The 25,245-nt window shown below is 37.6% G+C and overlaps 1 protein-coding gene across 3 annotated transcripts in view; it reads right to left on the bottom strand.

Moving 5' to 3' along the window:
* The window catches only part of LOC119650908, a 194,678-nt gene that overhangs the window by 66,389 nt on the left and 103,044 nt on the right, over positions 1-25,245 (bottom strand). For all 3 annotated transcript variants that reach the window (XM_038054132.1, XM_038054145.1, XM_038054139.1), the window contains exons 5-6: positions 4,795-4,984; positions 4,496-4,562 (exon numbers count right to left, since the gene is read on the bottom strand). In XM_038054132.1, coding sequence (XP_037910060.1) covers positions 4,496-4,562; positions 4,795-4,984 — 257 coding nt within the window. The remainder of the gene's footprint in view (positions 1-4,495; positions 4,563-4,794; positions 4,985-25,245) is intronic.

The raw sequence follows: 25,245 nt of genomic DNA, 5'->3' as shown, positions 1-25,245 counted from the left end.
AGGCAGTGAAAAAACACAATAGTCAGAGTGGCAAGAATGACGCGAATTCCGAGGATTTCAGTCTCCAAAAGATATAGTTTATACATACGTGTAGTTGGTATAGGTATATGTCTTTGGCGGCTTAGTCGACGGCCATCCTAGGATAGTGAATTCCACTAGATATTATAAAAAGCAATTTAGTTGCGCCCCTTTCTGAAGGGGTCTTCCCGTATGACGGGTTGAAAAAATCGAAGTTTTGTGTTTTGCATAAATAGAAATAGATCTGTTAAAAGATCAGGTGTTCGGAGGGTTAATTAAGCGATGGAGCACCGAACCTATAGTAGTGTGCTGACTTGTTACCTGAGACTTTCCAATACAAATGTATATAGAAATATGTATTGAAAAAGCTTCGGGAGCACATATATTTTTTTTAAATTTATTTTCAAACTTTAGGGTAATTTTGGTCTTGGCTGTAAAGTGTAACAGCTATAAGAAATAAGTTTGAAATTCCAGTTCAGTTGTGAGTTTACACAAGGAGTTGTGAAACGAGTCAGTAGTCGCAATAAGAAGTAAGAAGTAATTATCTCCAAAGAGTTATATAAATAAACTGGTGACAATAGGATGCTCGTAGGATAAGGAAATTCCGAGCAATTCCAACTTTTTTGGAAGTAAAAATCAAAATTTGAAATTTTAAAATTAATTTTTAAAAGCCTTTCAGTTATTCGGTTTCATAATAATCGCAATTCATTTTATCGTCACTAGCTAGGATATCCAAATATTGCTTGAATTTTTTGATTTCTGGTAAGGCAATCAGGCTAAATCATAGAGTCCTTAAGCAACCTTTTTTCAAGATGGGTGGTTCGGGAATTTGGAACTCATATTCTTATGGAGATTGGTCGTCAAAAAATTCTTAAAAAGTGGGAGTGACCCCCTTAATGTGTGACCCATCCACTGCCACTTCTGCTTTCTTATCAGCACTTTCAAGAGTATTTGGCCTGTGCGCCGACGAAGCCCTTTATTTGATATTTTCTCAGACCAGAGAGAACATTAGCACCGAACAGCCTCAACCTGATGTTGTCATTGACACAGCATCATTTTTAAATTTCAAACAAAAGAGCGAAACGTGATTTAACGCTGGTAATAGGTTGAACGATATCATATTTAATATAATTGTCGCGTCGGCGGAAATAACGCTTCTTTAATCAGCAAGCTGGAGCTGGAAGATTGCGATGACGAGTCAGATTCAAAACTTTGGGTTTGTTGATGTTTATCATCAGCGCGACGCGTATTTCCTTCCTTCTCCTAGTCCAGAACCATTTGGCTAAGGTCCATGACTCAATAAGAGGGTATGTAAGGTCATCAGCGTGGCGCAGGTGTTTGGGAAAAAATCCATCCATTCATCCATTGACCCTATACCCGTCCCCTAGCTAAGGCGGCATCAAGAAAGTTACCGATAAGGAAAAGACAAAGTATTGGTTACAAGATGCAGCCCTGGCGAACTCTGGTGCAAATTGCTCCAAGATGTTATCTCGATATAGGACGTGACAATTTATGCTGGCATATGCCACTCTGAGATACAGTCCCTGTTTATGTTGTCAGAACCTTTCTCAAAATCGATGAAGAGCAGGTGAAGCGGGTATCTAAATCCGTACATTACCCTGCAATGATCTAAAGGATGCTTCTGAATGGTAATCAACCTTCTCTCTGTTAATCAAACTTTCGAAGCGTTCTTTGATGCTTTCCAGAGTGATTTCAGCTATTGTCTGCTTACTCTGGTAGTTGACAGTTCTCAAGTTCGCACATATCTCCGAGCGTTGGAAAGACGACGGAACTAATTACTATTGAGTAGGGACTTAAAATTAATGAGCTTTTCCACGAATACATTTTTGTTCTACATTTTGTCTATTTTTAAAGTTACAATTTAGGAGCCACTTAAATAATAATGTCTTCATTGAATGTTCCGTGGAGTAACTTTTCCAATTTTCTTGTCAATAATTTCTGATTTAATTGAACGACATACGAGTATGAAAAGTAAAATCAACTTTCTCTTTATAAACGATAATAAGAGTGAACCCAGAGAATATTTGCAATTACCAATGCATGAAATTGCGCTTGCGACAGAATGATATATATCTCACTTTGTATAGTTGAGTTTATTCAATCAATATTTCCTCCGAATTAATTTCAACCGTACAGTTTTAACCTAAGCCATAAAACCGCAAATTAACTTCATGACAAATTTACCACAAGTTATAAGCAAGTAATATGTTGATGCCGTCATAACGTGGCTATGAAGTTGAGATGAGATCAAAAGATCAACGACTTATATTGAAGGATCACAGTGGTAACATCCATTTAGAATTTTGTACTATAAATATTACGAAAGAAAATTTTCTGTGTAAAGTAGTGAAAGCTAATTATTGACACTCTCCATAATATTAGCAGTAAATTTCTTCCTTCATCTGAAGAGCGTTTGGAAATTCCCACAGTCACAGCATTGATCGATGGGACATTTCGCGGTAACTGGTGAGCATTTGCCAGTTGAACGAAAGGCTGCTTGGGTTACAAATAATTCATCAATGATTCAAAATATGTAGTTATCTGAGTCAAAAAATAGGAAACATGGTTTTTATTATATATACACCATGCAACGCACAGGCCATGAAGATACGGAGCCATCAGAAACATGCTGAAGCTCACTAGTCATCTGCAAAGTAGACCTTTTCCGAATTGCTTGGAGGATGGAAATTGGTATGAATTGTTGATGAATGTGCAATTCAATTGAGACCTCTACTGAAGAGCGAAATATTCAAAGCGGAGAAAAAATCAATTAGCTAAACGGTAGCCCAGATGACAACACTACTGTTTGGTATTTGTAACTTATCCGCGTGTCCATTAAAAATTCATCTACGAATCGGCTTGTTACATATTGCTCCCATATACGGCAAATGGACGACTACGTGTGGGAATGACTGGTCGCTATGGTTATTATCTGGTTACTATTATATTTCTCCATAGTTGTGCGGACCATAAGTGGCCAGTGTGATATTTGAAATGGGCGGAGTACAAGGTCATTGTGTTTTTCTTTCGGAGCTCTTAATTCGCTTCACTCCAACATATCGTCCACAGAACATGGGTTTATGGACCGACGGCAATAATACAAAGGTGAAAGGTAGCTCAATTTATTACTGTTCTTTCTAATCATCTTAGCAGCAGGTTGATCTGTAATTGAGGCATCACCTGGCAGTTTTTACGGTACAATATTCAGTATTTAACTTTGTATCGTCTTGATAGAAAAAGGGTTATTGCAATTAGAAAGCAATTCTAACGGAATATCGAGATCGGACTACTGCCAATCTGCGAAGACTGTCCAGCAAGAAAAAAGATTAATCACGTTTCGAACTTTGAACAATTCCATGACTCTATGGGATAGCATGGAATTATAGAGACTGCATCGTGCCCATAGTCAGGATACGTGAACTACTCCGACTGTGATAAATTCTCGATTAATCACTTTAATCTTAAACCGCCAATGCTTAATTGAAAATTGAAAATGGAAGTTTTTTTCGCAGAGCATGTCAAGCATGTCCCGACTTCATGATGCTTTTCGAGCGCAGATGCTTTTAATCGTTCCAAATTGATCGTAGATAGAATACTTGATTTGTGCTGAGGTTCTTTTGATTTTGTTGCGTCTACGAGATGAGATTGACGCGACGCCGGATTGCCGAGGCTATTAAAATCGTGGCATATGTGTGGACTGAATGCAGAATCTAGTTTTGCGTAGTTTCGATGAAAAAAAGAATGGTACATGGCTCTTGATGTTATAAGAGGTTGGATAGGTGAATGACATGGTTACTGTTCTTTTCAGTGTCCCCATAAGATTACGGTTTCAAATTACCCGGTGGTAGTTTGCGTACTGCGAATGAATGACCGAAACGAGCTTGTATGGCTTGCACGTTTTGGTTTTATTGTTCACAGTCGCAGTGTGGGTGGTTCTAGGGAAACATATTGCTTATTGATAAAATCTCTAATTCCGCGTAAGGCTATATTATACCTGGTGAATGGCAACGTGTTTGCAACGTCTGAAGAACTTTCGTATTAAATTGTTTACTGTTACGTGACACTTAAAGGTTAATATAAATATTTTCCTATGAATTTCCTTTGAATTCCATTTCCAATCATCTGAAATCCATATGTTACCTAACAGAGGTATGCACAAATCGAACTTCACACACGTGAGAAAGCTACTCCTTTTCTATTCCGCTAATTCCGTTAGACAATCGGCAAAGTTTAAAAACTGACCCTGAGCATTCCTCATCTTGAGATCTAATGCATTTTCGCAACTCTTACACACCTTTCCGCTTGCTTCTTCGCTCAAAGCCCGTATGGAAGTTACATGTAGACCCGCAATCTTACATCTACCGCATTTATCCAACTAACATAACTTTAATCAACCTCATTATGAAAGTCACGTAAAAGATTAATAAATCAATCCAACAATACTCATTCAACTTACCGTTTCTTGTGGCATAGTATTGCAACTACGTAGAGGAAGTTTGTAGCGTAAAGGTCCATCGTGGTCACTACATAGCCGAAAGAAACACGAAACAAAGCAAAAATAAAATGCATTAAGATTCCATCGGAATTGACAAAAAATTTAGCAAAAGCAAAAGGCAACAATAGAAGAAATTTGCAAAAATGGAATTTTTAAAATCATCTTTCAGAAAGATTTTTGAAAGATCTTGACGATGATGGCTTATTGTAAAATTGCTATTGCTCTTTTGAAAGTGCTTCTTTATCAATTGGCAATCTCACCGGTATTCTGTCAGACATGTTGAATTTTTCGATAATCCCTTAGGATAAATCATTCCACTGAAAAGACCGTTTTCATGACTTGGCGGAGCATCTTTGATTGTTATTAACATTGAACCGGACAAACATTGTATCCGCACTGTTGGTTCAACTGTTGTTGTTTTCGATGATGACGCCGAAGACGAGGAGAATTCTGCAAGATAATTGGGAAGAGCAAAAAATTAGATGTAAGCAATAAATAATTGAAAACATATATAATCAGCTACGTATAATGAAAACAACTATGAAGTGGAAAAAGTTTCATTAAAACTAGAGCAGTGTCCTAAAATAGTGGTGCCGAAGGGATTTACCCAATTATGTGGACAATAGGGTCATCACTTGTGAAATGCCTACGGGCTGACTTGCGCTGCTGACCTTTTACAAGCATTTGCGTAATTGAAAGACATTCAATGGAACTATGCTGACTTGTTAAATATAATAATCTAAATTTTAAGCGATAAAACGAAAGTGGGACTACGGCAGTGATTTATCTTAATTCCTTAAAAAAATTGGTTCGCTTTGTGGAAATACTTATAAATAAGACTTAGACTGAATAAGTTGAATAAGCGAAATCGCAATATGGAGGTATGTAATGGAGTATGAAGTGTTTTGTAGCTTTTTATTGTATGTATTTATGTATAGTAAAAAAATATCAGCCCAGACTAGGAGAAAAAAAATGAAATATTATCCCCCTAGGCCCTGTCTAGGTCTGTTTGTCAGTAGACGGTATTTAAATGGTTTACGTATGCGCAAGTGCCTTCTCAGGGGTACATTTTCAGGTTTCCACTATCTTTATAATTACATATAGTTCAGTTCAGTTTAATATTGTTCATATAGTTCTAGTTATAAAGACAATTAGATGAAAAAGGAGTTTGGTATGAAAATAAACAAATTTGAAAGTTTAAACTTGTTGCAAACTCTGAAGTGGGGCTGATCTAGACAGCAGTGATGAATTCTACACTTTTACCTAGGCGCATTCAGGTGCAAATGTTCCACATGCGTCATCTGATGAATATTTCAAGATGATACTTCAGACGTTTCTCAGCTCATAAGATTCACTCTTGCATTATTATATGGTTGCCAATTACCTTTAAATGAGGTATACGGCATTGACAACGCAGACCGGTCATCTTTGATGAAATGCAATTCGGCTCTCAAGAAGCTTCTTCTTGTAAACACAAAACCTTATTAAAATCGGTTTCTCGGAGACCGTTGTAGCAATTGACACCAAATTTGGTAGAAAGGCAGGAACTGTGAACGCCCACGCATATAGTGAGTTACATCCTTTTACTTTGAATTTAAGGGGGCAAAAGAGGGGTATATATTCTTTCTACCAAATATATTCATGTGGGGTATCAAATGAAAGGGCTCGGTTAGTACTTTCCGAAGCTGGGGTTAGTTTTGTCATTTGTTGGAAAGGTGGGGAGTTCGGCATGTCGAAAGTGATCATTTATTTAACGAGGCCATTCTCAGAAACTGCCCAACCGACGAATCTGAAAAAAATCGACAGACTACCACTATATGGTGGGTAGGCTCCGAAATACCTTCCATACAGATATCCTTTCGAATAAAGTTAATAATAGTATATTACTATAATTTTCAATAATTGGCTACAGAACCCCCATTAAGTTCATCCTAGCACCACGAAATTTCGCATCAATGTAGGCTATAATATAGAGCTTGATCCTACCAAGTTTCTTGGAAATCGCACTATTACCAACAAAGTTATAATAGGTCAAAGTTGTCACCTCTTTGGAGATTCAAGATTCTGAATGTCAACATTGCCCGAATGTTGACATTCTCACATAATATATGCATTTATTACGTGTTACGTACTAATGAACCAAATTTCACACTGAAATGTCTTTATAAAAGACTTTCATACTTTCATACTTGAAGCGTCCAGCTTCCGGTTTCCCGACTTGTTTCATATTCCACGTATTTTTGTCGGCCACCTTTTGATAGTAGTTTCAATGGAATTGTTGTCCTTCCTTAATGTGTGACCTATTCAGTGTCATTTGTGACCGGTGAATACAGAGATGGGTATCCGGTCCGTATGTGGACGAGGTTCTCCATTCAAAATTGTATCAGGCTGCAGTATCTATTTAAGTTTAAGGACCCATTCACATAAGCAGTTCAATGAAAACAAATTACGATGGTGCCTGTATATAAAAATATTCTCTCTTCACTAGAAAGTTTGGCGCTGTTATTAAAAAAGTTATATGAGGTGCCTCTTTTGAGTTCGCATTATTGTTAAGGTTGTAAAGTGAAGTAAATAGTTGGATAAACTCGCATCATTTACACCACGAGATATGCAGAAATAGAACCATTGTGGCCTCGAATATTCCTCCGTACGTAAAAATCTAGAAGACCTTTCACACCTGAAGCGATTTGTTAATTAATATTATTATAAATAGTATATTCCTGCTGATATACCAAACCGGCGCCTAATTAAAAATAGTCGAATAGACCAGGAAGCTGGTGGAAATTTCCAATTAACACAGCTTTCCTGGCCGCGGTGGGTAGTACCCTGAAAAGAATTACCACTCGGGTGAAGAGTCCATGTTCCTAGGGCTGCACAGCCTTCGTCCTTTATGTTTGGACATAGCAAGGAAAGATTTTTCAAAAAGTAAATATACTCAAATCTAATCTTTGATTAAAACATAAAATCTTCTATTCTCTCCTTTGTGGAGTCCTCTTCTCTCCTTTGTGGAGCAAGGGTGGGTAAGACACCGGCACTGTCTTCGTTTTCATATTGTTATTATTTTTCCTTATCTTATTTTCGGTAAGCGAAGATTCTGTTTTATTCCCACTGTAGCCACTCCTGCACAAGTTAAATCGAGACAAATACAAAGCCGGACACAAGTATTGTTGATGCATTTATGGCGTGTATGGAGAAGATTACACAGTTACCAGGACCAGATAACATTGACACGAAAGATTAGACAAAGGGAAATTTCGACTTCCATGATACACTTCAAGTTGGCTGACCTTCACTTCGACGAAGATTATTACAATACATTAATGAAAGATTAGAAATCATCATCAACATGGACTATGAGTAAAATACCGCCGTTAGCCCTTTTGGAGCTCGGTAGCCACATAAATCGAGCGATAAAAGAAAGGAAACTTTCCTTAAAACAATTGGTCAAAATAATGGTTGACAATTGTTTCCGATGATGAATTTAAAACAAAGAAAGAAGTTTACGGCACGAGGAAGTGCATCACAAACAAAAGCCGGAGAAGAAATTAGTGACGCGCGTTTAGTTTATCTGGGAAGACGTGTTCGGCAATGCTAGAGAAGAACAAGGCGATCGAAAAGGAAGCGTACTTTGGTCCCCTCTCGTGAATTCGGGATAGTCTTAGTCAAAGAATTCATCAAACTTTTGAAGAAGAAACTCAGATTTAAGGCTAAAAACTTAATTGGACAATATCAAGGTAGCTTTAGGATAAGTTGATCTAGAGATCGAGAGAAGTGCTAGGAGTATAATGTTGACGTCTACCAAAAAATTTATGGACTTTAAGCAGGTTTACGACAGTATTAATGGCTCCACAAGTGTACAAAATAATACTACAGCCTAACGTTCCAGCAAAACTAGTCCGGCTCATAAAATCGACGATGTCGAGCACGTAGGAGATACTGGTAGGCCTTGATGTGACAGAACGCGAAACCTGATTTCAGATAAATGATGAAAATCAGAAAAAAACGCCACCTAGACAGAATATTACATTTTACATATCTACGAAGTTAGCTATCAAAAGATCGATGGAATTTCAGTATTTACGAGCGGACCTTCACGGCCGATTTCAACAAAATTGCTTTTTTTAGTTTTTCGGGTTTTTGGTGGTTTGCGGCCACTTAGTCTTTTGATCACTAATCTATTTTGTCATTACAATATATACAAAATGATCAACAGATTTGAGCTATGTTATGGCAGTGAAGTACAGATTTTAAGTTAGGAAGCAAAAATAATATTGAAAATTTTGTAAGAAAGGTTCTACGGAGAATACTGCTAGGTGTTCGTGTCGGAGGTGAGTGGTGCATCTGGCGCAACAAAGAGTTGTATGAAATCTATGTTAAGTTTGAAGTTACAATCTTGGCATGACTACAAAGACTCCACTGGGCTCGTCATCTGCAGCGTATGCACGAAGAGACAACCCAAAAGGGTATAAAAGTGAAAAATTGACTGATGGACTTTAATCGGAAGCCAAGGACAATATAGGAAGACAGAGTTTACGCAGAAGATGAAACGCTATTAGGTGTAAGAAATTGGAAGACGCAATCACTGGGCTGGGTTATTAAATATCTCGAACCAGTGACCGCAATACTGAAGGACGTTCTAGAACTGCGAAGAAGAAGAAAAGGAGTTAGTTTCAAAATTTCTGAGCGTCTAGAAAGTAAATTATTTTACTTCATTTTTGCTTTATTTCGCTGGCTTTTATGCTATGCGTTGCTGGCACTTGGTGGATGGTAGTGATCTATAATGATATGATTGCCAGATTGCCAGTGATTAGTAAAGAGAAAATTAAATAAAATTTTTTTGCTAACAAAAGCTACGGTGGAAGGTCTATTAACCTTTGATTTAGCGATATTGTGAAGAGGCGTTGGACGTTCTTTGGGAAGGACGATTCACTTGCCAATTACGGTGCTTTCCAACTGATTTCAGCTTATGGTTAAAGTAAAGTTTGTGGTTTAGACTTTATGGTGAATAGAGATCGACGAACATAGTTACTCAGGAAGTGCCAAAAGCACTGATTGGCGTAAGCTTTCAAATAATCTAGTTATTATAGATAAATAGACAATCACTTAAAATGATCCCTAATGGGGAGAATCTTGCCCATTTGAGGTAATTGTCCCGTAAACCTCAGATTGAAAGGGTCTCTTGGTTGCCAAAAAAAACAAAGGACATGTTCTCTGCCTAGTCCTCTTGATTTAAAAAAAGATTATCTAACGACTGATCTCAGGATATGTTCTGGATATTCTTGAGTATTCGGGCTCGTGAAGGATACTATAGGAATGGCAAGCAGAAAGAAAAGCGAAGTGCTTATGCTTATGCTTTGAATGAAAGTTTTGTGTACATCGCCTGGTTGATTATTTGGGGTAGTGGCGAAAGGAGTTTTTTTTTGGTACTGGTTCCATCGTACATGAACGAACATGAAGAAAAGTAGTTAATTCGCTGGAGCAGCTTATTTTACTAAAGAGGCATATGTATGATCAGGCCAATCTAAGTGCGGGTGGTGTAAGGTTTTTCCTGATACAAGTTTGGATGTAATCTCGCTTTTCACAATAGCCAACTTAGATCCCCATTTTGACCTTCAGCGACTTACATGTTTCACACATAAGAAAGTGAAATTGATGGCACGTTAAGGAGGGGCGACAAGTGCATTATGGGCTATCCCATGCAATGGAATCTACTGTGCCAAGATGGCGGATCAGTGGGTAGCCTTAGAACTTGGTGCATGGAACAGTAGAGGAGAAGTACAAGCTTTTCGGAAAATCATTGAGGCAGTATAAGCACATAGCGAGGAACCGACAACCATGGCGCATAAGCGTTGAGGCGTTATGCCCAAAGAGAGGTTTAGGGCGACCATATGTCGCTGATTGTGTAGATTTGTCCATATATTATGTTTATATCCAGGATTGAACTGTTGAGAAAACCAACTAGAGACGGCACCCACAATTTGATTCTATGTAGTTAGTGGAATTTGATGTATTCATCAAATCCACGTAGTAAATAATTTTGTGATTTCGAAAGTCAAATCGATTTACGGAAACCAAATGGCCAATCCAAAAATTTTCTAGATCATCAGCAATCCAGAATTGAGGTTTACAAAGTTCGGGTACCAAAAGAAGCATGCTTCAGGTAACTCAGGAAACGGAACAGAAAAACCTTATTAAGTTTTCATTCTGCAAATTTCCAGTAACTCTTCTCTGGTTTCTGTGGGTAGTACCTATTTTCAAAGATTCTGATGACTGGATGACAATAGATACCAGGTAGTAGTGAACAGTGGATGTTATAATTAGCTCTATTGGCTTGATCTTACCTCATCTTCACGACACGCCTTCATCCAGATTATACTGACGTTCGAGGTAATTTTATAACACGTGAGCGGTATGCGGAAAACAAGACAAGCGGTGGAAATTATACGGATCTAGAGGGAAAATTATGCCTGTTCCCCTATTACGCCTTTTATTCCGAACCCCGTGGAAATTTCTAGCCCCAATTCCCCTCTTTCCTTCACCCTCTCGCCAGGCCTGCAAGGAGTACATACATATATGCTCATTAAGCAATAGTTGATGCCAATAATGTAGACGAAACCAGCGGGCTTTCTTAAGGCCCACGACTAAATTCCATTGAACATCTGCAAGAAGAGTTGGAGTGACGAATTCGTGGTGAGAATTGTTCAAAACAGAGGAATTAATGGCTGTTCTACAGGAAAAATAGAAAGTAGTTTCGATTGAATTTCAATTAATTCGGTGAAGCCTATACCATGCAGAAAGGATGTAGTGCTTTTTGTAAAAAACTGCGGTACCATATACATCAAATCAAAATATCATACATGATGAATAAAATGAAAAATGGAAGACACTCGTTTTGCCTAAAGCTTATATTGTCTGGAGTGCCAATAGCTCAGATACACTTGAATGAAAGTTGTTGAAGAAATTAATTGCAATTTGCTTATCATTTTGTATTTGTGAGACAGCAATTCAAACATATGCTGAAACATAAATGCACAAATTCACTATCATTTAGATGGTCAAATTAGTTATACCTGCAGCATTTGCAGAATTTCTACTTGTTAGGCTTTCCACTTAATTTTGTTTACAACTCCTGGCTCCGTTTTTACAAGAAGAGATAATGCCAAAAGTGCAATCTATGTTGATCTAAAATTTGGTGAAATACCAAAACAGTTACTTAGCACCTTTACCAAGGCCTTTCGCACCATAATATATGGAATTGATTGTTTGCCATCGACTCAAAAAGATCTTCAGAAACGAATGGAACAATCAGATATTATATCGTTTACATAACATGCCGTAGAGGCTTTCAAAAGCATACGCTGACTTGCAACTTGGTCCAAAAGAATCGCCCTGAAATGCTGATGTGCTAATGGATTTAGCTGTAAGGAAGTTATCAATAAAAATATTCATTTATCTCCACGCAGAGATCTTTGCTAAGTCATTTTGGATTGCTTACGTGTATTTTTGGTCCATTGTTTGCATATCCGCAATTAATAATATGAAATTTTAATTAATTTTGCATTGCAATGGATGCTGGATGGAAGTGGTTTAAAGCAACACTTTTAAGTTAGGGCTTTGTGTGGGCTATTAGATAACAGGGCTTCGATTTTGAACTGTGACATTAGTGAAATACTTTATGTAGTTTGTGCCATCTCTTGGGTACATTTTTGACAAGTAAAAATAAAGATTCACTACAAAAACTAGCAGGGATGGGCTTATTCCCACTTAATTCCTTTTCAATCAATTTAAAAACAAAACAAAAAGAAATAAATAATTACAGAAATTCAAATATATGTATCAGATATCACAATGCTACATTCCAAAGAAGCACATTCCGCAGATCTTAGGCGAAATATTCAGATACAGATAACCGAGAATGAACATAAGGATGAATAAAGGAAATTTATCCAATGCCTGTCTACTAAAGCAAAATGCTGAAAGGTGAAAAGCCGACAGCCATCAACTTATTATCTTCTATTCTATATCCTACAACCTTTTGAATTCAAGCCTTTCCAGAGTTTTTGCCACTAGACGCACAAAGAAATCGCTTGCAAAACACTAATGCGGACATGGAAATGACATTGAAAGAAAAACACCAATTGCTCCATCTTCAAGACATCGTCCATTTAGCAAAAATGTTCTGCAGGCCATCCGACTTATAAAGTATAGGCTTTGTAACATACACGCCTGAAGTACACACTCGCATCTCACTAAATTATCTTTCAGACCCGCAGTTGAAATGCCCAACGAATGTCGAGGGTGATTGGAAGATAAGTTCGTTGCACTTTGACAATGCATTTGCAACAGCGAACGACCAGGCGCATTGCAATGTAAGCGAAAGAAGGTAGGAAAAGTTGCAGAAAGATTCTATCAACATTTTGCTCTCAGCTCAAGTCAAGAGTGAAAAATACAAAGGTAAGAAGTGGAAGCTAATTTTCGTTTCCTGGAAAGTTGGAGCGTTGGTCAGGGACCGATACACGGAACAACAGTGTATAGACTGTGAATGACAATGCCATTGAAGATATAAGATACGTAGCTATGAAACTTTGATAATTAGGGGGAGGATATTATCGGCTAACGATCATTAACATGAATTGCTAGCTTGCTAATACTTTCTAGAAAAAGTGAACTGAGGTTCCGTCTAGGGCAGAGGCTACTTTCCACACGATATCTCACCTTTGCCTTGGAAGCAGCGCAGCCATAAACGATCAGCTAATCTGCAAGAACATGTTTTTTTCTATGAATAGGTCCCTTTACATCACCAAAACCGCAACTAGTAACGTTCTTGTTGGGGTTATCCAACCAATGCCATTACCAAGATCCAAGTTAAGAAAATGTCAGCGATGATGTTGAGAAAGGGTCTTCCAGGTTACAGATAAACATTACAGAATAATGTAAATCATATACCTTGAGATTTTCTGGTTATGCCTCCAAGCGTACTCAAAGAAGCTCCCGATACATTCTATGAGCGGTCTCGAGTAGACGATATGAAGCTGCATATGCAGTTAACTGTAGGCAAGGTAATGAGCTTAATCACAATTATGAAAATATATGAGATTGTTCTTCAGTCGGTTACGCTCGAAAATACCAATAGACATTTTCATTAATTAGAAGACCACTCCACTGAAAATGTAGATTTCGCGAAGGTCAGCAATAATGGCTAAAGGTGACGATGAGGTTGCAGAGAGAATGAGTGATGGGATACGTGATGATTGTGGTTTAGTTTAGCTTTTACATAAAATGTTAAACTTAATGAATTTGAATTACGTGGAACTAGCAAAGGAGGCGGAAAGCTGTATTGATTCGCCTTAAGAATGAAGGAATGTCAATAGCATCGGTAGATATCGAAACTCATAAGCACAAGCCACTTGCTCATTGCAAGAAGTACGAATATATCATTCAGTTGAAGTTCAGTTTTATGTTACTCCGATTTACAACAGCCTCTACATGAATATGTATGTATAAGAGAATCGTGGCTGGCTTTGAAATATGTTAAATTTTTAAAAGGATAAAAAGCGTATCATTATAACCAACTTTATCTAACCACCAAATTAATTTGAAATCAAGTTCAAAAACCTTAAATCTTCTGCACATCAGCTATCCATGCCCAGTCAATGTTCTCTTAAATACCAAAACGAAAATTTTGCAAAATCTGAATTAAAGATCTCAGGACTATGAACTTCCCCCATTTCATGATTCTTCAGAAAATTTTCTTCAACAAACCTCGAGAATCTATTTCAAAAATCATTTACACAAAAGGTTATCGTGTTGGTGATTATTAGCAGCATCATTGAAACACTCGAAAGTGATGTAATTTCAAGTAATGACTTTAAAATTTCATAGATCCAGAAACACCCACATTAAGTTCTATTAAAATGCAATAAACCCCTCAAATGAATGGATGAACATTTGAAATTTTGCGGTCTAATAGAAGTAAAGTGTTCTCTTCATTTTGGTTCGTCTAAGAATCTGTATATCTTTGGTACCATCTTCCTATTCTCTTTCCCCGAAATCACAGACAAATTCAATAGCATTCCATGGTATCTGTTGAATAAAATCTGAAGTCATCAGATTTCAATGTGAAGATCTTAAGGCTATGGTTACTGAGTACCTACCAAAAAAACATTTGAATTCATTTCGAATCCAAGCTTTAAATAAGGCATGCAACTAAATTACAAGACATTAGCTTGATGATTTTCTTTAGTACACGATCATGCCTAAGGATGGTTAATATCTACAAATCAAAATAAAGAGCGACTAACACTTTGACTTTGGAAATAAAAAAATACACGGAGGCACTGAGTAACGCCTTATTTTTGGCTTTATGAGGTAACAGAGAAGGCAGATATTTATGATGGTACTAAAGGAATAATGTGGATGGCCATTAATAATAGTTCTGTGATTTATCAAAAGCTGTGCCGCAGACGTTAATGACGAGAAAAGTGTGAATGGGGTAAGACTTAATTATGTGGAGGAGTTAAGTGGAAGTGACGTGTTAGTTTTTGTACTTAAATAATAATAAAAGAACTATTGCCTGGAAATTCGACGATGGTTCTCTTTTCAAGAATTTGAAGACGCCAACGAAGAACGAAATGTTTATCTACAGATTTTTTATTCATCTTGTGGGTGGGTGATTGACTTACCATAATTCTTGGTAAACATAAAAACAAAGGGTAAATCTCATAAAGAAACTGAAATTAGCAATGCCAAAAATAAAAGCTAGGAAAGAACCTTAGTCTTCAGACGTTAGTAGTCCGTTGTACTCGACTAAGAAATAGACCCCTGCTCCAGAAGCACCTCAGTACACTCGAGGTTTATTTTATAGCTTCTACTAAACAGATGTATGGTGATCCAAGGAGCAGAATGTGTTACAGAAACTGGATTAAGTTCGTCTAGTATCTCTTCCAATGCTCCGTGTCCCTCACCTTCATTGTTTCCTTACAGATCCAAGCGAACTAGTCTAAGAGTTGTTCCCATTGCATTAGTTTGAAATTGACTCTGCGTAGTGCTCATGAATACCCAAACATAACTCTGAAAATTCATTTGTCCCACCGTAAACCACTACACTATACACATAGGAGAACATACGCTTTATAATCTTCATTCTTCGTCCGTTTAAAGGCGGGGTTGGTTCGCCTTGGTCGGTCGCGCCATTTTGCTCTGTCGAACGCCTGATCTAGATGCAGTCGCCAGATTTTCAAATCACTTTCGATCGATCTTTTGGTCGTTTCGCAGAGGCCGCTTCCGTTATGAATACCGATAGAGACACAACGTCACACTTCGAACTTTACTTTTGGGATTATTATTTGGGATTATCTGAGTAATTTAACCGAGCGCACGAATTCTCCTGGCACTAGATGTTGCCGCAGAGCATACCAGAGGAGTCAACAGGCTCTTCATTGTTCACAAATACCCCGCCCGCGTACTCGTCATATCTTGGAAGCTAAGGTTGGCTTTCATTTAGCGAGTACGGTCTTAACGCCTTGCGAACTTGATGCTTAATTAGGCTCTTCAGATAATTGATCAAGAATGATGTTAAAAAGATTTGTCTCAAATTTAGCCTCACCACTTGTAACTAAAACTTCTTTATGTTTGTTATGTTTACGATTCCCTTCCATTTGCTGGAAAATGTAGGCAAAACTGCCATGAATAAACCGGTCATAGTCGTTTTTGGCATTTGCTGGCCTCTCCTTCCTAGCTAACTGCGTCGTGCGCACTAACTGCAGTGAGCTTGGGGGATTCCAGCTGGTTTCGTAACTTTCATTTGGGGTTTTCTCCTCTCTAGAAAACGGAGGATTATTTTACAGAGCGTGGAAATCCAGGATATTAACTAGCTTGTATGGGAATCTATATTACAATATTGTGTTCAAGGGGGCGTGCTATCGTAGGTGGGTTTTTGGTTCATACCCAGCGAGACGTCTATTTTCAGGATTAGAAGAGCATATTGAACCGAGTGGCTTATTCCTTTTGTGAACAGAAGGTTGAAAGTATGGAGATAGGCCAGCAGGAGAAAACCGGAGGATTATAATTTTTTCAGGAACGGCTGTGACCTGGACACCAAATGAATTATGAAGGAGGATAGGGATAGAATAATGGGTGCAGGGTGCTTTTCCACGATGACGGTTACGGGTTTTGCCCAGCCCGATCGACTTTTTATTCTTGCTTTGCTTGATTGACTCTGTAACCGTTTGGGGGGAAAGTTGATTAGTGAGTTAGAACAATTGAGTCTGGTTGGGAAAAGGGGAGTTAAAGAAGCTCGGTTTGATTGGTTGATTGGAAGAATGAATATAATGATTGTCACCACTGAAATGAGACCCTTCGTTAAGAATGAGGAGCGCGGAGTGGGGTGCTTTTAAAAAGTAATCACCAAGAACGTTTACTTTTTCGGGCAGGGATTGCTTTGGGCTAGGATGGTATTGCGATCTCTGCGAAGGGATTTGTTTGAGCTCCCAGTGCGTGTTTGAATTAAGCTAAATATTAGGCAATTTTGAAGATGGTTGCATACAGGATGGAGATCGCTTCTCTCATTCAAGTATCAAACTAGGAGGATTTCGGTTTTTTAAAGAATACTGCGGAGAATATCTATATCTAAATCATCTTCGCCACGAGCTATTGAACATCTTCGAGGCGAGATAAAGATGCGGACATTGCTTTAGTGCATTTACGAACGGTGTAATGGATGGTATCGTTCGATACCCACTGTTTCTGTGAGAATGGTGTTTCACCTTGAAACTGAGGGATTGGTTTTTGAACGAGTAATTAGTATTTTCGAGGACAGGCTTCATTAGTTGAAGGTTCAGTCTGGGGATTGGGTGCTAAGAATTATGTCATTCCGATCGCTTTTGGCAGGTACAGTTTAAGAACGGATACGGACACACCTTCCGGAGATATTGCTGGTAATCAGGAAATTGCTTTAGTGGGACTGGATGCTCCTTAATTTAGTTAAGGCTGGAGTGAGGTGTGGGCTGCTTCGGTTAGTAGGGTAGGTGGGTAATCAACGGCAAAGTGGACGGTTATTTATAGGTGAGCATAACCAAGATATCATTAAAAATCAAAATTTGTTATCTCGGTGGAGTTGGTCTGTGCAACAGGATCTAATGAAGGAGAATGTCATCTGAATCGAATAATTGTTTAAAACAATAAATGTACACAATGTAAGCGATGTTGGAGGTGATCCTATAGTTGGGCGTTAGCGCCTTTACCATTCCGTAAACATTTGTATGAATTGCCGAAATTGTTTAGCATATTTTCGGAAGTCCGGAGTGATTCTGAATTGGTGTTGTGTTTGGTGGCTACACGTTGTGGTTGCGCTGACAAAAATATCTTCACGAATAGCGGTATTCTGATCAAGAGGCTGGCCTTATTTGCGAGTATGGGGCTGGGTCGGAATTCATCGCTACAGTTTGGATGAAGTTGATGCATCTATGATGGTAAGTAAGATTGCCGCTTACCTCACAATTGAAGTTCAACTTATCATTTTCCAACTTCTCTTTGCGGTTTTGCGGATAACATATTGTTGATGATTTGAGTTCTAATGTTCTCCAGGAGGAATATAACATTGTTTTACTTTTAAAAAAATTGTTCTACTGCTCTTCAGAAATGCAATCGTATTTTTGTTCATTGTTTCAACAAATTTCTATAAACTCTCACTCTCTTCTTCCCTCTTAAATAATCGATCCCGCGGCAATGCTTTTGTTAACAAAAGACTAAAAGATTTAACCGACTTTAGAAATTTCACGGGCATTGATTTTCTAGGCTCTGAAAACGAGAGTTAATGATAGCGACTCGGCAAAAGTGACGATAAAACATTAATCACGTTAATTTCTGAGTTTTCAATTTGTCCACGTTGATTTTCAAATTTGGTTTCTAGTTTTTCGTATTTTGAAGCCTGTTAACCTGCTCCATTGTTACATACATGCTTTTCTTCATCATTTTTGCTCGAGGTGACGATTTTCTTTTACAAAATTTGGTTCGGTTTTCGAAACCAGTGTTATTCCTTGCCCGTTGACATCTTACCTTTGTGAAAATTTCTGCTTTATAAGAGAGGAATTAGAAAATATTCGGTGAATACAATAGATTTCGGTAGCATATTTACAAACAATCCCATTTATTTTTATGGACTTTTAAGGGGGAAACTACACTAAAAAGAGAACTTTGGCGTATGTTTTTGGATTTTTTGGTTGAAAAAAATAATGGGAATTCAATCAAATTGGGACATTATATTAGTCATATTCCGCGCAACTTTTGAGATTTTTTTAAAAAAATTTGAGTCTAAAATAAATAAAGTTACGTAACAGTATTCCGCTGAAAGTCACAAATTAAGTTATCCAACTGCGGAACGTGTAAATACTACAATTTTTATTTGGAACTAAAAAGCTTTTAATTTCACATTATTAACTTATTTTTTTCAGAATGTGAACCTAAATGCCGGTGTAAATATCCAAAATCAGAAAAAATTCTAGTTGTTACAAAAAAAAATTTCAGTTTGCACCTCTTTTTTTGCAAATAACTCAAGAAAATGCACGCTTAGAAAATCATACCAAAAGTTCATATTCTTGGCAATTTTGTAAAGAATCATACCTCCAAATTTCGTAATGATCACTTTATTACTTTTTAAGCTAGAATTCCCGCAAATGGCATAAACATCACTTTGAGAAAAATGCATTTGAAGTTGTTTGAAAAGTCGCACTTAGGATATGAAGCGTTTCTCACCCTTCCTATTGCTATTTATATTGTACTACAAGATAAAGTAAGGACATAAACCAACTACAATCTGGGCGCTCGAACCTGAGTCTATACCCGATAAGTACTCGGTTCCAAGCTCATAAAATCTAAAGAAGCATGAATTTCACTTTAGAATTTTGGCTGAATATTTTGGGATATCTAAGTTAACGCTCTATTTAGTAAAAAAGTCAATTCTGAAAACCTAATGTTATTTCCCTCTTTCAAGGCAAATCGAGAAGTTTTCATCTTCTTTTATAGAACGGCGGCGAGGTCAGTTTATCTGGATTGGGTTTGAAACTTCCCTCGGCCGTGAGCGTGGTGAGGGTGGGGAATAACAAGTCTAGAAATTTTAGTTAGTTATTAAATTTTGAGGGGCCTCTAAATGTCAATCCATAATCAGTATACAATGTCACTTTTTTCGAACTAGATATGGGGACCGGGCTGTCTAGTATGAAGTTCGAATTTGCTTTGCTTGTTCTCTTGGTTTTTTAATTATAGTTATTGTTATACTATGGACGTTATCAGGGGATAATATAATCTATTTCCCAAATTTGGTGTCTAAGAGAAGAACACAATTGGACATTTCAAATTAACTAACTATGGAGAAAGTTAGTTTGTCGGATAAATCAAACTTATCATTCCATTAATTAAAAAACTGTTTTAAAAAAAAAGTAATTTGGAAACGCCTTCACAAACTTCATTTCAATAATTGTTTGAAAGTATAATTACTGATATTGTTTCCTCAAAAGTATATTAGAGTATCCACTCAGTCCACTAGGTGCTAACAGATGCCAATTAACTTAATAAACTTTTCCAGGCTGTAAACCGAAGAAGTGATGCAAATAATGGAAGATAATTTACATATGTACTTCTTTCAGCGTATATGCATATCTTCACCCATATTATAGCCAGGCATATTATGTATGATTGTAAAGAAACCTCATGAAAATTTGCACACAATGCTAAATTGACTATAAGGAATTCTAATTTAACGCTATTTTCTCGGTATAGCAAATTATTGGTTGCAAGATTTTACAATCTTTCAACCATTCCCTTAACTATTTTTGCTTTTATTCTTATATGTATGTTCGCCATGGAGTTATTATTATATACACATAAAACCACATGGACTTCAAAAATTACGGATATCAAGGAAGGGAAAATAGAGACAGGTATGAATTTGAAGTTTTGAATGAAGTACCTGAGGAGTCACGGAAATTCATCTCGAATGCTTTAAATTTATTATTTTCAAGAGTACTTTTCTGAACGTTGTTAGTCTTGTGTTCAATATGTAATTTAAGCATTTATTACTCACAGCTCGTTTACTCTTTTGGATAAACGTAGCTTTTTTTCTAAAAGTTTTTGCAATTATAGCGTATCACTACGAATTTGTGCGAACTCATCCCAAATATTGTAATTTATTCTAATGATGCCTACACATTTTCGAATACTTCGGTAATCGCTGTTGGAGGTGAAGCGTATAATTTTGTTAAGGAGGTAACAGTGAAAATTCAGAAAAACCTCAATCAACGCATTCACTTTTACGTACTCGTATTTATGTACAAGTATTAATTTCATCCGTACTGCTTGTCAAAGAACAATTCGGCTGTTACGATTTCCAATGTATGATTAATGGTGCCCACATAAATAAAACGAACAGCAAGCCTTGATTGATCCAAAACTGATGCTCTGTAATAAAGCAAAATGATTCTGATTCCTTCCTTGAAAAATCTTACCGTGAAATTCTGACAAACATCTTTAGTTGTCTTATCTATTATAATTGAATGGAAACTCATGCTTAAATATATAAATTAGTTAAGTTAAACATCATTCCTTCGAAAGTGAAGACTCATCGTCATCATTACTGCGATGGGACCATAATAATAATGACGACTTACGACCTCTTCTCATGTTATTCATAGGTCAATTACTCGAATTTATAGACGCATAGATGTGACCTTCAAATTTCCAACCATCATGCCATCCTGAGAATCAAAAGCACGTTTAAGTCAGTTTATTCTGCAAGTCGGAAGTCAAATGACTATCATCAATGAGATAATCACCGCCTGAAATCCCTCGTGTGAACATACTAAGTCATCTTCATGGTAGATATGTACTTGTTATGAAGATACAGAAAATGAAATGATGAAGATTCACGAACAGGCTCCAATGTTAGTTATTCAAGTGACCTTCGATAAACAAGTTAATTCCAATGTATGACTTCATACGAGGTATTGATAGGTACATGGGAACATAATGTTGGGCAGGTATTCATTACTATTGTGTACATAGTGAAAAAGTCTGAACAGGTGCCAGGAAATCTCTAGATTTGTCTTTTCAGCTTTTGGAAAGAGTTCTAGAATTGTAATGCTGAGACGTTGGTAGATGTAGTCTGACATTATCATTTGATAATAATACCATGAAATTAGTAGACATGTATTGAGAACTGAACGCTGCGGTCTGAGTTTAACAAAAATCTTGATTACGAGTTGGTCAAATGTTTGGGCTATCACGTCATCAAGTTTAGCTCACTTTTTCGAGTGAATTTGAGTCCATGTAAATTAGCAAATGATTGAATGACAATACCTTACAGCATATATCTTCTTCTTCGACTCGACTTTACAACATATGTATATGTATATATGTTAAATAATAGCTACACTTTACCGAGCCTTGCATAGACATAACAAACTTATCATCACCTGCTCACAGTTCTCAGTACTGATATTCCCATGTATCTTTGAGAAATTATAAATCGAAGGCGCCATCCTAAATTTATATTGGGTTGGGGAAAAAGAAATGCCGTATTTTGTAAATAGATGGCGGCACTTAAACATATCTTGTGTTGTACTTATCGCAACGGGTCATACTATACGGCGATTTGAAGACGACAATCTGTGCTACAAGTATCACCTTGACAGTGTTGTGATCGTACGTTTCAGTCTCAAGTTATAGCGCGTCAAAGATGGAGTCCATTAAGGAAGAAATTCGTCATATTTTACATTATTACTACCTGAGAGGTTAAAATGCAACGAAGGCCGCCAAAAAAGCTTGTGAAGTTTATGGGTCCGATACTGTAACGATTCGAACAGCACAGCGTTGGTTCGATCGATTTCGTTCTGGTGTAGTGGATGTCGAAGATGCACCCCGTACTAGTAGGCCAATCGTCGTAGAAACCGATAAAACCGTCGAAATCATCCAAGTAGACCGGCATGTGAGCATTCGCTCGATTGGCCATTGGCCAACCATTTGTAACCATTTGCAGAGGATTGGATTCTAAAAAAAAGCTGGATGGTTGGGTGCCACACGAGTTAACGGAAAAAATCTCTTGGACCGAATCAACGCCTACGATGCACTGCTGAAACGGAACGAATTCGACCCATTTTTGAAGCGGATGGTGACTGGTGATGAAAACTGGATTACGTACAAAAACCTCAAGCGAAAAAGATCGTGGTCGAAGCACGGCGAGTCGGCCCAAACCATCGCCAAGCCCGGAATGAGGGCCAGGAAGGTTTTGCTGTGTGTTTGGCGGGATTGGATGAGAATCATCCACTATGAGCTGCTCAACTATGGCCAGACCCTCAATTCGGGCCTCTACTGTGAGCAACTCGACCGTTTAAAGCAGGCGATTGACTAGAAGCGGCCATGATTGGTCAACAGGAATGGTGTTGTGTTCCACCAGGATAATGCTCGGCCCCAGACATCTTTGATGACCCGCCAGAAGCTACGGAGGCTCGGATGGGGTGTGCTATCCCACCCACCGTATAGTCTGCACCTAGCACCAAGTGATTACCACCTCTTGCGGTCCATGCAAAACGCTCTTGGTGCTAAGTTGGCCTCAATAGAGGCTTGCGAAAACTGGATGTCCGAGCTTTTTGCAAATAAGGAGAGGGTTTTATAGGGGGGGGGGGGGGGGATAATGAAGTTGCCGTCTAAATGGCAACAAGTTTGCGAACAAAACGGTGCACATTTGACTTAAATCGGATATGTTAAATAAAGCGTCAAATTTCGATCACCAATACGACATTTTTTTTTCCCCAACCGAATAATTAAAATATATTCTTTTGAGCAGGTGGCTCCTAAAGACGATAAACTTGACAACACTTCCAATCTTAAACTACGATTCGTCATTGGTTGGCTAGATTGCTAGAATGCGATCCCTTATTAGTCTAACATATAATACATATGTGCTCTCCTATTGGACATAAAATAGCGCTCAACTAGACTTGGGAACCAAAATCGGGCAATATGATTGGGTTCTGAAATCATTATACATTATACATACATTATACATTATATATCATTATACATCATTATATTCTCAACAAATATCTTAATGTAAAATTAGCATCTTGCCACTCCAGAAGACAACATTATTCAGCAGTGAAGTCAACAACAAGGAAAATATACTGTACTCAACGGAGGTAGCGATGATAGCAATGGGAGAATACTGAGATGAGTCAAGCACCTCAAATCCATTGTAGTAATTATGTGCGACTCGATGGAATATTTTAAAGCATAGATCATCAGGTGCTATTCTACTGACTTACGAAAAGAATGCTTTCGTAAAAAATGAATTCTACTCATTGAAATGAAGTGTCTAATGACAATGTTCAGAACCTAACTGGCATCGCATAGAACAAGAATTCAGTACAATTCAATTTGTTTCCTTCCGTCCTTTCGACGAATCTACAAAACGACATGTACATTACCTGACAGAGCAACATCTAATGAAACTCATTACTCACTTATCCAAAAGTAGCGACCTCTAGTAGAATAAACTTATAAACCCATCGCGGCGCGAGTTGCACATACACTTTCTCATGGTAGTTTTTGCTAGTATCAACTACTTAAAAAGAAGTTTGGCTGCTAAAATTGAGGTGGACAATTTGAACGATTGTTCGATTCCTGCTGGATACATTTCGTCCTTGAAGGGAATTCTTGACACTGCGCCAGCAACTGTCCCTGATATAAGGAAACGATCGAACAAACTGGGCAAATTTCGAAAAACCGTCGAAGATGTGCTGAGACACCAACAGTGGAGGGGCCAGGAAGATAGAAGGAAAAAGTAGGATTATAAGTTGCTTATCGAAAAGGTTCCCTCAAACAAAGAGAGAAAAATATTCTTAACATAAACCGTAGGCAGAAGAAATTCGCAAAAGAAAACCGTGTGAAATTAATAAATTTTTCAAATTTTTCAAAGATACACTAAGTCTTTTTCAATATATTTAAACTATTTTGAAAAATACTTTATTTTAATGGACTGAAGAGAAACATTCCGAGAACTAACACAAAAGGATTACTTTAGCCATATATAGAAAAGGAAAATAATATTGCCAAATTTGTGAAGCGTTTCTTCCTTGTGTACTTCTAACAAGATTTTTGTGAAATTTATCGAGGAACAATTAAAAATTTATATTCAAAACTCAGAGATCAACTATAGACGAAATATTCGCAGTCAAGAAGATGTTGAAAAAATACTGGAGACGTAACATTAAGATATATTAGGATCCTTCTCAACACTGTGATGCGGGACATTCATTCATCCAGCTTCCTCCACAATGCTCTATCCAAATAGTGTTTTCTTAGCACCCCACAACAAAGCTAACCTCGAGCAAAAGTCGAATGATCGCACCCGTCAGCACAGTGTCTGACTGAATCGGAACAAAATACAGATCCAATGCAACACTCATCCTTATAGCCAGTGGCTCGAGTGCTGAGCAATTTAAGTATTTATGTTCTCAGCTAATGGCGAACTGTATGAAATTACCTATGCGTCAGCGCAACCTGGATGGAGTGGTGCTTCACAATTGACGCCATTTGCGATCGACTAAATAACTAACGTTTCTAATAATTGTCGTTGGCTCTGTTGACCTCTGTGGTTCCGAGTGCTAGTCGACTACCAAAGGTAATGAACACCGCCTCGTAGTAGTGGAAATATGCGCAAC

The sequence above is a fragment of the Hermetia illucens genome, chromosome 1, assembly GCF_905115235.1.
Source record: "Hermetia illucens chromosome 1, iHerIll2.2.curated.20191125, whole genome shotgun sequence".
NCBI classification, from domain to species: domain Eukaryota; kingdom Metazoa; phylum Arthropoda; class Insecta; order Diptera; family Stratiomyidae; genus Hermetia; species Hermetia illucens.
The sequence above is the reverse complement of the archived record's forward strand: the minus strand, read 5'-3'. Positions and strand labels throughout refer to the sequence as shown.